This window comes from Urocitellus parryii, chromosome X (assembly GCF_045843805.1).
Source record: "Urocitellus parryii isolate mUroPar1 chromosome X, mUroPar1.hap1, whole genome shotgun sequence".
Taxonomy (NCBI): domain Eukaryota; kingdom Metazoa; phylum Chordata; class Mammalia; order Rodentia; family Sciuridae; genus Urocitellus; species Urocitellus parryii.
In genome coordinates, this window is record NC_135547.1 from 130,348,446 (window position 1) to 130,364,289 (window position 15,844).

General features: G+C 38.8%; 1 protein-coding gene and 1 long non-coding RNA gene across 2 annotated transcripts; both read right to left on the reverse strand.

Moving 5' to 3' along the window:
- Positions 1 to 1,116: 1,116 nt before the first annotated feature.
- LOC144250848 (uncharacterized) lies at positions 1,117 to 7,606 on the reverse strand. Its single transcript, XR_013342598.1, has 3 exons — positions 7,235 to 7,606; positions 6,171 to 6,229; positions 1,117 to 1,204 (listed from the first exon to the last, which is right to left on the reverse strand). It is a non-coding gene; the product is annotated as an uncharacterized LOC144250848 (long non-coding RNA).
- A 1,500-nt stretch (positions 7,607 to 9,106) lies between these two features.
- Positions 9,107 to 10,752, reverse strand: LOC144250741 (uncharacterized). The gene is given in 4 exon segments (XM_077793693.1): positions 9,107 to 9,430; positions 9,432 to 10,413; positions 10,498 to 10,572; positions 10,721 to 10,752. Coding segments are annotated over 4 exon segments (1,413 nt in total).
- Positions 10,753 to 15,844: the final 5,092 nt, after the last annotated feature.

Below are 15,844 nucleotides of genomic sequence, written 5' to 3' on the forward strand. Positions count from 1 at the left end.
TGAACCAGGAAAGCAGAAGCCAATTAGAGATGTAACTTAACATCAATGAGGGACAGCCAACTAAGCAGGGAATAGACGAACGTGTGGAGGAGGATATCCAAGAGGGTGAGAAGAATCATACATAGATAGGTTGTCAATTAGAGCCATTAGGAAGATGAGAGCAATGCAAATGAAGAGGAAAGACTAAATCCATTTTTATATTTTTATTATTTGGTACGGGGGATTAAGCCCAGGGGTGCACAACCCCTGAGCAACATCCCTAGAACTTTTAGTTTTTATTTTGACACTGGGTCTTGCTAAGTTGTTTAGGGCATCACTAAGGGGAAGAGGTAAACTTTGTCATCCTCCTCCCTCAGCCTCCTGGTCCACTGTAGTTATAAGTGTGTGACTACTGTGCCCAATGAGCTAACTCTCTATGATAGAAATAATTCCACCCAGATGAAATCAGAGGAAAATTGATCATAATTTGCCACAGAGCTCTATTACAGTTCACCTTGGTATGACAAACAAGAATCAATAGGTTGAGTAACGATTACTAAGTCAATTTGCAAAAATTTCTTTCTGCAATCAGGATGTGTGTTATTCATTAAATGTGTGCATCTTAATTTAAGTACCAGGTTTTTTGTATTTGTCAAAAAGAAATCTCATGTTTTTCTTTAAAAATTAATATTCTCTGAGACTAATTATGACCAAAATGTTTCCTAAGAAACTTGGAAATTTAGTGAACCATAACATTTGTTACAACTTCAGTAGGATATGAATGTCTTGTATCTACAAATGCATTTACAAATTAGTATAAGGAATTATTTTTCCAGGATATAGGCATAGAAAATTCATTTAAGTTCATCCAATAGAGGTCCATACTACAAAATGTTTTAAAATCATCCCAGAATCATTTATTTCTTCTATATTTATTTTTTAAGACTTACTTCCAAAATTTCTTTTTTTATTACGTAATGTAAGAAAATGTTTTTTTGTTTTTTTTTTTAAATCTTCTTTAATGTTTTTTGTACAACATTCCCAGGTGCGGTGTATCTTAAGTCAGGGAACATTATTTTTTTTCTGTTCTAAAATTCACAGTGAATTCTTATTGCCAAGAACTCACATATGGGGCTCAAGCGGTAGCGCGCTCGCCTAGCATGCGTGCAGCCCGGGTTTGATCCTCAGCACCACATATAAACGAAGATGTTTTGTCCGCCGATACCTAAGAAAAAATAAATAAATATTAAAATTCTCTCTCTCTCTCTAAATAAATAAATAAAAAAGAACTCACACGAAGTCATAGAAATTCACACTCTGAATTTTCACTGTTCACCTCCACCCAGTCTCTTTTTGGTCTTCATTCAATCTCCAGAATTCAGTAGAATGTCATTTCCATATCTGACATCTACTCCTATGTTCACTACAGCTTCCCAGCTGTGCCCAAACTCTTCACAAACAGCATTTGTGGTATGTCTCTGTGCTTCTGGGATGCTTATGCACCAAACTCATAGCTTTATGAACTCTTCAAAAGATGAATTTGAACACAAGATCTGTTATTTGGATCTTGTGGAAGTGGAAGGAGGAGCTGTCATCCTGAGAATGTGCAGATCAGAAGAGTATAGAAGATTCCAGTTTTGATGAAGTTCATCATTGGACAATTTTGAGAAGCACCACCAATAATTCTGTGCTTTTTAGGCTTATATATTATATTAGAGCCAAAGTTCACTAGACTTGAGGAAAGCTCACATCATGAAACATTAAGATCCACACAAGTGGTATTATGTGTGCACACATGAATGAGAAAGAGCAACTAGAAAATGAACAAAGAACTTGAAGACTAAAAGTCTCCAAGGAGGATATCCAAATGCATAATAAACACATTAAAACATATCCTGCACCAATACTCATCAGTGAAATGAGGATAAAATTCACAATGAGAAGCCATTTCACATGCACAAGAAAAAGATTTATTCAAAAATGAATGACAAAATGTGCGTAGAACTTGAAGCTTTGCTGGGTTTTTTGGAAATTTGAAATAGTGATTCCAATGTGTTAAGCAGTGCAGTGATTCCTCAAAACAATAATCCTTGACTTAATAAATAATCCAGTATTTTCTCCAGTGGGGTGCGTGCACACATACACACACACACCACACACACAATTAGTAATAATAAATAAATAAAGGTAAAACAGCTATCTGTGTGCCACATCCATCCTGAGGTGAATCACAAAATGTGATACTTATACACAATGATAAACTAACTGTGGAGACAAAAATGTACACAGAGACATAGGCCACGAATACAATGAACATTGAAGAGATTATACTTCATGACAGAAGCCAGTCATGAACTAGCGACAGGAATTGGAGTGAAAGTTGCCTGGGACTAAGGAAAGGGGAAAGAGTGTTTCATGAGTTTTACTTTGGACAGATTAAAAACCTCTGAAAATGCATGGCAGTGATGGTCATACATCAATGTGAATGCTCTTGATAGCACAAAATTATGCACTTAAAAATTGTTGAAAAATTTCACTATATATATATATATATATATATATATATATATATATATCTTTACCTTAATGTAAAAGCCAAAACTCTTAAATGAACTTCAGTTATTTCAAATTTGGATGGACAATTGTATTGTAAAATAATTTAGGTAAAATTCTGAGTATTTATGAAGCAATTGATACTTAATGATGGCATGAAGTTTGATAATTAGTAACAGAAAAAAATTGAGAAAAGTAAATTTTTTTTAAAGAGAGTGAGAGAGAGAGAGAGAAGAGATATTTTTTTTAACATTTATTTTTCAGTTATCGGCAAACACAACATCTTTGTTGTTGTGTGGTGCTGAGGATCGAACCCGGGCCGCATGCATGACAGGCGAGCGCGCTACCGCTTGAGCCACATCCCCAGCCCCAGTAAATTATTTTTTAAATATAATTTCAAATCAACATAAATAAAGATCAGATTGATAACCTCATGTATCATGATGCCTCAGTAACTTAGTTATTAGCAAGTAAAAACACACTATTTACAACCAAATAATACTACAATAATATCTATCATTTTTATTTTCTGTAGGACTGTAAATGAATCACCTACCATTAGATGGACATAATTATTCTGATTTAAAATTTTGGAAAAAGAGAGGGAAGAGAGATAATGAATGACACATAAATCAGATGTATTCTTGGGGGTAAAAAAAGCCACCAGAGCATCTGCTTCATTACCTGTGTTCCAGTCTTCTAACATTGTAACACCTATCTATAATGTTATATTAATAAAACAAAGTCTGCACCTCACAAGGAAGCACCCTTAACTATCATGAATTTGTTTCAATAATGGGAGGGTCTTTTTCTTATGTAAAAATACATCAAATTGAGATCAATGGTCCACTTTCATTTTTATCCACTGAAGCAGCTGAAAGTACCTTTTCACAATGTTTTCACTTGCTTTGCTCTTCTTATACTCCCTCCAAATCATGCAGTCTCAATACCAGCAGCACTTACAATATCAAGAAATATGCTCTCCAAGAAAAAAAAAAAAAAAAACTCTGTCCCAACCCCTTTTCCCATTTGGTCAACTCACTTTTGGATGAATGAATTTGTGTTTACCTCAGGCTACAAGTAAAAGCATTATTAATCACAGCCAGTCACAAATGACACAAACACAGTTCTAAATAGGGGCATGTTCCAGGGAGCATAATACATCCAGGGTGCCCTGCAGAGCCTTCCCTAGGGTGGGCACAGGACAGGTCAATAGAGGTCCTGAAATCACACTATCACAGCAGATCAGAACCCAGGTTTTCTGCTGGAGGCCGTCTCTCCTCCTTGCAGGATACCCAAGGTACAGGCAGAGTATACCAGGTTTCCACAGAACAGGGGGAGTAGTCCACCCTGTGGCACAGACCAGGTTGACCCTGGGGACCAGTGTACCAAGACTCCATATAAGGAGGAGATGCCAAACCTGCGGCATACACCATGTTGACCTGTGCAGAGAGGGGTCTGGAAGGAGCCCATGAGGCTAAGAGGGGGTATGTTTCCTGGTGCCCACCAAGGCCATCAGGAAAGAGGAATGTGTGGAGAACTGAGGGGACTCTGAGCTCAGGCAGTGCAGGGAAGAAGGCGACAGTGAAGAGCAGATCCAGGCACAACTGGGTGATGATGGCCCAGGAAGTTCATCAGACCCAGGAGTAAATGGGCATCCATGTAAGTGCCTGCTGCTCCACAGTCATTAATAGACCCCAGGACCAGCAGTGTCTAGGCCTCCTGGGCACAATGACCCCAGCAGAGCACAGCAAGAACACCCAAAAGTTTATATAAACATGCAAACCCCTTGCAGTACAGGGCAAGCACTGGAAAGCTGGGTCCTGGAAATTTACAGGCTGTAGGGTCAGGAGGGGTATTGCCTTCATGAAGGCTGACCACCTCCAGGGTCCTACACCCACTGTGGACTTCAAATGGGTCATGACTGCTGGTAAGAAAGCTCTAAAGTGACAGTGAGCCTTGAAACTAGTGCTCCTGAATCCCATCAGAGACCCTGCTATTAATGTTAAAAGAAAAATTCCTGGCTACCATGTGAAATTTTTTGCCAGTTGAGGCTCTATTAGTGATGTGGGGCAGATGAGGCTGGATGCCTGGGGAAGATTCAGGGAGCAGACTCATTGACACCAGGGCTCAGAAGGGCATCACCTAAAATTTTCTGTACCTTGAGGTTGGAATTTAATCATCTTTACACCCAGGGAGGCTGGTGGAGGTTTATTTATTTTAGTTTTTGTAGGAGTCTATATAAAATTTTTTGTTGGTTGTTCAAGAAAGTGAATTTTTAATCATTTTTGAGATTATTCATGTGTCTTCCAAGCTTTAGTAGAAAAGAAGAAGTAACATCATTACATCTTCATTCTAACGCATATTGAGTTCTTTGCAAAACTTTTTTCTGATATTTGTTTTAAAGAAAATGATCGTGAGGGTCTCTGGAGAAGCTTACTTCAGATTCTTAGGTGCAGAAGGGGGCACCAATACATTAGGACATTCAACTGGGGCCCTCCTTACCTAGTTTTGATCACATGCTGTGTATGAAGAAAATCATCACACAATGTTTCCAGGGCTACTGAGGTACCCTGAACACAGAGGGAAGTCCAGCCTGGGTTTTCCGGCATATTCCACCTAAGTATTAATCATGATGATAAAAGCTAAATTGGATGTCAGTGGTTAAAAGTCCCTGCTGTTAAAGATGTTTAAGAAAGGGACCAGATGAAAACATAAAGAAAACCTGCATAGCTGCACCTACTGATGTGGTCATCAGTGGAGTCCACACACACAGCAGCAGCAAACTCACCACCTGTGCCAGGGGAGTGCTTAGTGCTAGAGCACCTGTCTAGCAGGCACAAGGCAAGATTGGGTCCCTGGCACCAGGGAATGAGAAGAAATAGAAAGCAACTCAATTAAGTACAGGGCAAAGTATATTTTGAGGAGATGCCTCTCCAAACAATACATACAAATTACAACTTTTATAATGTCCTTAAATGTGCTTACTTACAACACAACACATGAGACTTAGAAGAAACACGAGTGACACAGTGGTGGTCCCAGAGTCATCAACAGGACAATAAGGCACCAAGGAAAAGGAAGAGGCCAGTAGCAGGGCACAAAAGGGCACATCTCTATGGTCCCAGCTGCTATGAGGCTGAGGCAGGGTGACCACAAGTTTGAGGCCAGCGTCACCCCATCTCAAAAAATAACAATAAAAGAGCTAGGGGAAGCTCAGTAGTGGAGCACTCCTGGGTGAAATCTGAAGGAAAGAAAGGAGCAAAGGAGGAACAAAGAGACATTTAGCCAATCTGCACAGAATGCTGGAGTGCACAGGCCTCAACTCACATACACAATGTGTAACCAAACTTTAGAAAGACACAAAAGAATAAATTGAGAAGTCATGACGTAATAATTGATTTTTGAGAAAAAAAAATAGTGGGCAGCAATGTTGTGAGAAAAGTCAAAGAAATCAATAGTTGCATTACACAGAGAGGATGAAAGAACTACACTAGGGAGAATATGTAGAGAAAGGGTGACTTGATCCTGTACATGCGTGTGCACGTGGGTATGGGTGTGCATGTGTGGGTGGCACAACTCAGCCCTCTCAGGTGTTTGCTTTTGTAGTTTCACTTGGTGCTTTAGATAACACTCACATGAGCACCAGGGCACGTTCCATAGTCTCTGTGACTCTGCAAAGTTGATTATCTGGTGTCTGGTGCACAGAGGGAACAAAAAAATGTTTGTTAAAAAAATTTCTGTAATACTCATATTGATTACTTACATTTCAATTTATCATATGATCTTAATACAAATGAATAGTTTTTTCCCTTAAATATTAAAACAATTCTCCCACCCTCTTTTCAACAAAAATTATAGAAAATAAAATTTTTCAAAATGGACTTCAGTTTAGTCCAACTGGAAATATAAAAATTTGGGATATAAGCTGTGAATTAATGTCTTTCTGATGCTCAGAATCATTGTAGAATCTTAGAGCTTTAAGGGCATTAGTATACATACACACGGTAAAAAGGAATTCTTGCCTCTGAATCAATTAAGACTTGGAAACTCTACAAAAACCAGGCATATATTGATTTACATCAAAGTTTCAATAAATATCCAGGAGCCAGGGATGATAGCACATCTGTAATCCCAGTGGCTATAGAATGAGAATCACAAGTTCAAACCCAGCCTCACCAACATACTGAGGCCCTTGGAAAGAATTTTAAAAATACTTCAATCAAAATTAAAAAAAAAAAAAACAAAGAAATAAATAAAAATGGGTAGGGATGGGATCAGGGCTTATGCATTTCAGATATGATGGTGGTGGTGGTGATGATGATGATGATAATTATAATAGTAATGTTTATTTTATTTCGCCCTAAATTCTATGACCCTGGTAATTATATTTAAAACTTTTTTTTAATTTTTCCACAACATATATAAGAGTCATAAGATATATGAGGAGATAGAAAATATCATATTATTCATAAACCTGGAAAAAGTTTTTTTTTTTTTTTAATTATGAGACCAGAGTCATGAAATAACATATTTTTGCTAAGGTCTTTAATGGAAAAAAATGGGCAATATGAGAGAAATTGGACTCAAAAAAAGGAGATAAAACTTCCACCATGCGACCAGCACACTGGTTTCATTAATGAGATTCTTGGCATAAAAGTTAGCTAGCAGAGATCGAAATAAAACACACAGACTCAGTTACCTTTTTCTATGACCAGGTCTGAGATGGCTCCCCTCTCTGGCTCCCAACTCGAACCACCCGTAGAGCAGCAAGGATTACTCAGGGCTAGCAGGCCAGGGAGTAGCCTTTTATTGGAAAACAAGAAATTCAAGGGAGAAGTCCATCCAATGAAGGTTGAGGGGGGCCGCACTCCAAGCTCAGGGTCACTGATTGGCCCCCGGGGTCAGTGGTCAGTCACACCCCCACACGGACGGGTTCTCTCATCAGGAGAGGGCCGGGAAAGCTCCAACACAGCCATAGTGCCTCACACCCAAATCGGGAGTCGCCCAGTCACGTGTGAGAATGGCTGTCCACAAAAACTCTAAAAAAAAAATTTAAAAAGCTGCAAATACAGGTTAATACATTTTAACTACAAATCTTGTGTATTATTCTATAACATACTTCTATGTATGAAATCATACTACAAACTAGATTTTGCGCACACACACACAAACATTAAATATAAGATTATGTCACCATATGGGAGAGTTGACTACAGATCAACAAATATAGAGAGAAAAATTAAATCTAACAAGAAGAGATATTTAACAGGGAGAAAAAAGTTGCTTTCACATCTTCATGCTGACACAATTCCTACATCCACTCCAGGGTGCATTCTCCTTACCTCTGAATAGAAAGAAATGAAGGCACACCCCCTTTTTACAGGCCTATACTGGTTTTCTCAGAAAAAGAGGATTCTTGCTGAAGGGGTTGCATGACTGTAATTCCACTGGAAAAGCAGGCTGAGGCAGGGGATCACAAGTTAAAACTCAACCTCAGCAATAGAGTGAGGACCTAAGCAATTCAGTGAGACCATGTCTAAATATTAAAAAAAAAAAAAAAAACAAATAAAAAGAACTAGGATGTGGTCTCTGGGTTGAATCCCTGGTACCAAAAAAAAGTAAAAGAAATTAAAATAAAAAATTCTCAAGTCTATGTAAGTCTAAATGGATCTGAAACAACTGAAGGTTTCACCACATTTTTATATACAAGGCTTTTCTCCAGAGTGAGTTCTTCCATGATGTTCAAATAGAACATGGAAAAGTGAAAGTGTCATCACATTGTTGAAAGAACAGAAGGGTTTCCCTGATGTGAATCCCTTTATGTCTTTGAAGGAAACCATGAAAGCTGAGTACGCCCCACATGGCTTTTCCACAGGATTTTCTAAAGTATGAGTCCTTTCATACAAGTGAACAAAACGGAAACACTTGAACACTTACTTGCACATGATTTATTCATTTTGGCATGAATCTTTCCAGAAGAGTCTTCCCAGACCTTATAAAAAACTGGGAAAATTAGAAGACTTCCCACATTAATCACATTCTCAGGGCTTCTCTCTGTATTTTCATATATGAGAAGGAAAGCAGACTGGGATGAAAAGCTGACAGAATGTACCTAACCTTCCTCATTCTGAGGGTGTGTTTTCCAGTGTGAGTGAAATGACTTTGAAGGCAATAGGAAAAATGGAATGATTTTCCAATCTTCACATTTAAAGCTTTATTCGGTTGGATCTAGTAGTGTTTGCTTTTAATCTCAGATACTCGGGGTCTGAGGCAGAAGGATCACAAATGTGAAGCCAAACTCAGCACCTAAGCAAGGCCCTAAGGAACTCAGCAAGTCCCTGTCTCAAAATACAAAGGAAAAACGTTCTGGCTCAGTGATAGATGACCCCCAAACTAAATCCCCAGTACTATTTATAGGTAGGTTGGTAGGTAGGTAAGTAGGTAGTAGGTAGGTAGATAGATAGATAGATAGATACATTTGGACATGTGAGCACTTTCTTCTCTTTGAATTTGACAAGAAATATTGATTTACCACATTTCACATTTAAAGAATTTTTCTACAGAAAACTTACTACATGTTAAAGAGTAAAACATTATTAAAGGAAGACTTTGCAAATTGTTTTCCTGAGTACAATTTCTTTGCACTATGGGTTCCTTCATGTAAGTGAAGCTGAGCAGATGTAACAAAAGCTTTTCCACATTGTTTACAAACATAGAGCTTATCTCCAATGTGTGTTCTCCCATGTCTTTGAAGGTCACTAAAACTAGCAAAGGCTTTGCCACATTGCTCACACTCATAGGGCTTTTCTCCAGTATGAGTTTTTTCAAGTTTGGGAAGGTAACTGGAACTAGCAAAGAAATTGCCATACTGCTTACATTCATAGGGCTTCTCCCCACGTATGTGTTCTTCTATGTCTGTGAAGGTTACTGTATGCAGCAAAGGCTTTGCCACACTGCTCACATGCATAAGGCCTCTCTCCAGTATGAATTCTTTCATGTAAGTGAAGGTAAGAGGAACGAGCGAAGGCTTTGCCACACTGCTTACATGCATAAGGCTTCACCCCAGTATGAATTGTTTTATGTGAGTGAAGGCCAGAGAAATGAGTGAAGGCTTTTCCACACTGCTTACACTCATAGGGCTTCTCTCCAGTATGTGTTCTTCCATGAATCTGAAGGAAACGGGATCTAACAAAGGCTTTCCCACACTGCTTACATACATAGGGCTTTTCTCCAGTATGAGTTTTTTCATGTGAGTGAAGCTCACTGGATCTAGTAAAGGCTTTCCCACACTGCTTACATTCATAGGGCTTCTCCACAGTATGTGTTCTTTCATGTCTGCGAAGGTTATTGGACCTAGCAAAGGCTTTGCCACACTGCTTACAAGCATAAGGCTTCTCTCCAGTATGAATTTTTTTATGTGAGTGAAGGCCAGAGAAACGACTGAAGGCTTTCCCACACTGCTTACATTCAAAGGGCTTCTCTCCAGTATGCGTTCTTCCATGAATCTGAAGGGAAGTGGATGTAGCAAAGGCTTTGTCACACTGCTTACATTCATAGGGCTTTGCTCCAGTATGAGTTTTTTCATGTGAGTTTAGGATACTGGATGTAGCAAAGGCTTTACCACACTGCTTACATTCATAGGGCTTCTCTCCAGTATGAATTCTTTCATGTCTTCTAAATAAAGAGGAGAAATGAAAGGCTTTCCCACATATCTCACATTGAAAAGGTTTACCTCTAATTTGAGTTCTCATGTGTCTTTGAACACTTGTGGGAGAAGATGAGGCTTCACCACATTTTTGATATTCATAGGGTTGCCACCCAGTATGAGTATCATCATGCCTTTGAATGTCACTGGAAAGACTGAAGACTTTCCCACGTACTGTACTTTCATAGGGTCCCTCTCCAGTTTGTATTAACATTTGTGTGTGAACACTTTTGAGAGAAACGATGGATTGCCTGTAGTGTTTAAATTCATATGGCTTCTCTTCACATTCCTCGTGCTTGTAGCATTTGTGTCCAGTGTGACATGTGATGTGCCTATGAAGGAATGAAAGGCATATGAAGTCTTTGGCACTCATATAACAATCACATGAATTTACTCTATTAAAATTTTTCTTTGTCCAGTTAAGACCTGGAATTTCATTGAAACTTTTCCCAAACTATCTTCTTGGCCGTTGAAGTTTACCACATGTCTTCTTTGAAGAATGACCAGCACATTGTCAATGCTTGATTCATTCATGATTTTATACTTATTTATAGGTCCTAGGCTTACATTACTACCAACATCAGGTAAAGGCTAGGTTTTCCCATGTGTTCAAATTGCCTGAAAATCAAGAGATTGAAAGGAAACAATCCTTTGCAATGCAGCCGCTCTATGGTGATTATCCAAATAGTAATATTCACATGCAATTTCATATACTTTTGCCATGCCAAGTGCTTGGAAAAGACTGAATATCTGTTAGAGTTAAGTATATATTTCTGGAAAAAAAATCTTATAAGAATAAATACATTTCAAATTGTGCATACTTCTTGAGTTGGTCTGTTTTAAAAATTATATGACATTCTCAGATTCTCTCAAGTACTCCTCTTGTGGGTACAATTACCTTAGAATGATCTCAGAATTTTTGATCTCATCTTCAATGTTCTTTTCATCCAATTTTTTTCCTAAAATGATAAACCAGAACAATCTTTTTTTTTAATTCTTTTTTTAAAGAAAGAGAGAGAGAATTTTTTTAATATTTATTCTTTAGTTATCGGTGGACACAACATCTTTGTTTGTATGTGGTGCTGAGGATCGAACCCGGGCTGCACGCATGCCAGGCGAGCGCGTTACCGCTTGAGCCACATCCCCAGCCCAACCAGAACAATCTTTATGAAGTTTTAGAAGACAAAAATGATTTACCAAATTGTAGATGTCTTTTATGCTGCAATAATTCAACAATGTATTCCCTTTTCATGTTCTATATAAATGACCAAAATATACATTTGATTAATTAAAAAAACATCATTATTACCTATAAAAGCCAGGTTTCTGAGGACTTCCAGCATCACATCTCTGTAAAGGTTCTTCTGTGAAGGATCCAGCAATGCCCACTCCTCCTGGGTGAAGTTCACAGCCACATCCTCAAAGGTCACTGAGATCTAAAATATCCCACAAATGTTTACTGGAGGTCAGGAGAGATTGACAGCAGAAGAAATATGTACTCAACATGCTTGATGTCCAGAGGATTCTATGAATTTCTGGTTTGGAAATTCCATGATTTGGTCCATAAAATCCTTCCTGCACTCAATTCCTCACACACATTTTAACACTAGAATTGGACCACTCAGAAGGAAACTAACTGTTTACTTCCTTCCCTTGGTGAGTTGACAGGAAGTAAGACAGAATCCTTGGTCACTTTGTTGGTTACACCTCTATTACATGTCCTAACAGCCTCCTCTGCAGTGGATACCTAATATTAGCATCCCCAATAGTACTTATCCTTAGGAAAGAAAGCTGAGTATGAAATTGTTGCAATCATAGAACTCAGCAATTTAGAGAGATTCTGCCAACCACAGTGGGTCACTGTGCCTACACTCTTAATATAGACAACACTGCACTCGCTGATCTCTTGATTCTTTCTGAAAGTCTATTGGTCCTTCTTTAAGGAAATGCCTAGAACAGTCCCCACCCAAGACTTCTGAGCATGGATCATAAAGAACATTCCCCTACAGACAGCATACAGACAAATTGACGCTCGAGTTGCCACAATTTGTGAACTGGGGATTGCGTTCATCTTGTGGGATTACACAAAGAGAACAACTATATATTTGCAGGTGCATTTCTTCATAACAAAATTAACAAAATAGAAAACACGCACAATGATTAATAAACACAAGCATTTGATGATTTCTCAAGGTTACTGTCAAAGCAGAATGAGGTAAGTTGAAAGATGGAACATGTCTTACATATAACTCAATGACCCAAAGATGTCACCTTGTCCAAACAACAACATTGCAAAGTTTTATAAGTCTCAAAACATTTTTCTTAATGAACAGCAGACAAGAATATCTAAATCTCTGGGCTGGGGATGTGGCTCAAGCGGTAGCACGCTCGCCTGGCATGCGTGCGGCCCGGGTTCGATCCTCAGCACCACATACCAACAAAGATGTTGTGTCCACTGAGAACTGAAATAAATAAATTAATATTTAAAAAAAAGAATATCTAAATCTCATAGCAGCAGTAAATGTGCAAGGATTGTCAATAACCTACTGAAAAGCAATCACTTCACTACCATAAGGTCATGTTCCACATAGCCATGTTCCATTCAAGGACACTTTGGTCAAGATTGGGCCACATATGCACTGGTGTCTGTTGTGAAAGAATTTTCTCCTGCCTGTAATGATGGTGGTGCAAACAAACCTGAGAAAGAAGCAATGTTGCAACCCAGAATCCTCATCTATCTAACACAGTTTGGGTGTGAAACAGGCCACTCCATGTACAATCATAACAATACTATGATGTCTGCTCCATGATGGAACAGCCAAAAAATCACCTACCAGAAAGTGCCCCTGCCACTGACATACAACCATTTTCAAGGACTTAAAACATGTGATCTCCTAAGCAGCACAGTATCAGCAGAGGTGAGCAAGAGACCATGAGGATGGCTTCAGTGGGCTGGCCTTCACAGCATGGAAAGATGAGTGAGAGCAGGTGTCTTGGACACAGATCACAATGATGGTCCAGGCAAACTGGAATCTGGGTGGCCAAAGGCACTATATCCTCAATTCCATAGTCAAAAATCCATTTATTATACATTCAATTGTAAAACACTAAAACAGTTTTAATGAGCTTACAAGAAATTTTATTTTGGGGCTGGGGAGGTGGCTCAAGCAGTAGCACGCTCGCCTGGCATGCGTGCGGCCCAGGTTCGATCGTCAGCACCACATACAATCAAAGATGTTGTGTCCGCCAAAAACTAAAAAATAAAAATATATTTTTTAAAAAAAGAAATTTTATTTTAGTTATTTATTTGTGGTGAGAAACATTTAGAAAAAAAATAAGCAGGGATTCAACACAGGGCACTTAATGACTGAGCCACATCCCCAGCACATATGCCATTTTGACACAGTACTCAAAAACTTCCTCAGGGCCTTGTGAGAGGCTGAGGGTAGCATTTAAATTTATAATTCTTCTGCCTCATCCTCCAAGGGTGCTAGGAATACAATCATGCACCATTGCACCTGTGGAAATGTAGTTTTGTAGAAGAACATGTTATACAATCCCCTAATGAATAGAAGAAAGAAAAAAATTCAACACTCAGAGCAAAATGACACAACAGGGAGCCTGGAATCATCTCAGTACAGCCATGAAATAGAACAGAAGTGGAAACCAAGCCAAACCATCAGAACAACAATGTCATCATGCCCCAAAGCCCTGAAAGTTTCCCAACAGCTCCGTGAAGCAGTCATATGGAAGAGTGCAGTGCTGCAACCATGGTTTGACCTTCATGATCCCTTCAGCCTGACCCTCTATGACTCCAGACTACACACAGCACATCTTCTTCCGTTTGGGGCAATTCATACTAAAATCACCATGAAAATGTATATTTTTTAAATATTTTGTTTTTTAACTGTAATTGAACTCAATGCATTTATTTATTCATTTATTTATTTTTCAATGTGGTACTGAGGATTGAACCCATGGCCTCACATGTACTCGGTGAGTGTTCTACCACTGAGCCACAACCCCAGCTCAACCATGGAAATATATTAACACCTAAAACCAACTCTCACTCTTCTACATCAGAAGTAATCACTATAAAAAAAAAGGCAGAAATTCCTTAAAAGGATCTAAGTAAACAAACAGCCTGCAAATAGCAAGAAAGCAAACTATTGTCTACCCACTCAACCATCACCTAAAATTTGACCAAGAAAGCTTCCGAGAGTTTTTTAAATCAGGTTTTAAAAACACCCAGGTATAGGAAGCTGAGGCAGGACATTTTCAAGTTCAATGCCAGCTTTAGAAACTTAGTTAGGCCCTAAGCAGGTTGGCAAAATCCTGAATGAAAGTTAACAAAAATAAAAGTTAAGGGGGAAGGTGCTGCGGATTTGGTTCAGTGGTTAAGCACCCGAGCATTTACTCCACAGTATGCCCCCCCAAAATTAAACCACAGAGATATACTGATGAAAGAAGGAAGTTCACACAGACTAGGAGGAAACATTAAAAAGAGGACCATGAGCCACATGCTCAGCACTGGATGCTCTCCAGGTGGGAATCTGCAGAGCAATGACATAGCAGAGTTTTAATAGCACCACTGTGTGTTAAAGCACAGGCCCCAGCACAACTACTCACAAAAACCAGACAAGTGAGGTTTTGCTGTTTCTACTGTTATTCTCTAGTTTCTGGTATACAGAAAAATGAGGCCAAGGGACACTGAGATCTGGCATCAACAGTTTATTAGTGGCACTACAGCCCAGAAAAATAATTCCCAAAGTGTGAGCCCAGAGAACATCAGAGCTTTTACTTTTATACATAAACAAGCTTTGAGGACATCAAGAAAGAAAATTGGGGCAATATATTGGAGAGTGAATTTTTTATTTCTTATATGGGAACAAGCTTGCCAATGGCCTAAAGACTCATACACATTTGGGACTTTTACTATGCTCAACCTGAAGAGGGATTGTTCTTTCTCTGCTACTTTGTTGGCAGCATCTGCTACTGCATTATAGGTACCTGCAGCTGTTGCCAGTCCTCATGGTGAAATGTCAGAGACCACAGCTGGTGGGTGTCAGTCTGCAAAACCACAGCCTATCAGCTCTGAAACGGCTACAGTTTTCACTTTGTTGGATGATCTAGCATTCAGGGAAATTTTTCAAAGGAGCTGAATACAAAATAATTTGCTAAACATAGCTCAGACACCTAGTCTCTAGGCAAAGGCATGAAGCCTTCAACAAACAGAAACCACAGAATAGGAAAAAAGGAAGAAACACATTTTCTTTTTTTTTATTTTTTAGTTGTTGATGGAACCTTTTTCAGATGTATGTGTGTTGAGAATCAAACCCAGTGCCTCATGCAGGCTAGGCAAGCACTCTACCACTGAGCCACAACCCCAGCCCCAAGAAACATATTTCATTAACTTAAAAAAATATATACAAAGAATACTGAGGAACAGCAAAACATAACTCGTGAATGGAAACTAACAGACGTGAGATTGACCATGCCTGTGTAAGATAAGACTCCAGAATCCCTGGGATAAATAATTTTTCTATTCATTTATTCATTTGTTTATATTTTGTACCAAGGATTGAACCAAAGGGTGCATAACAA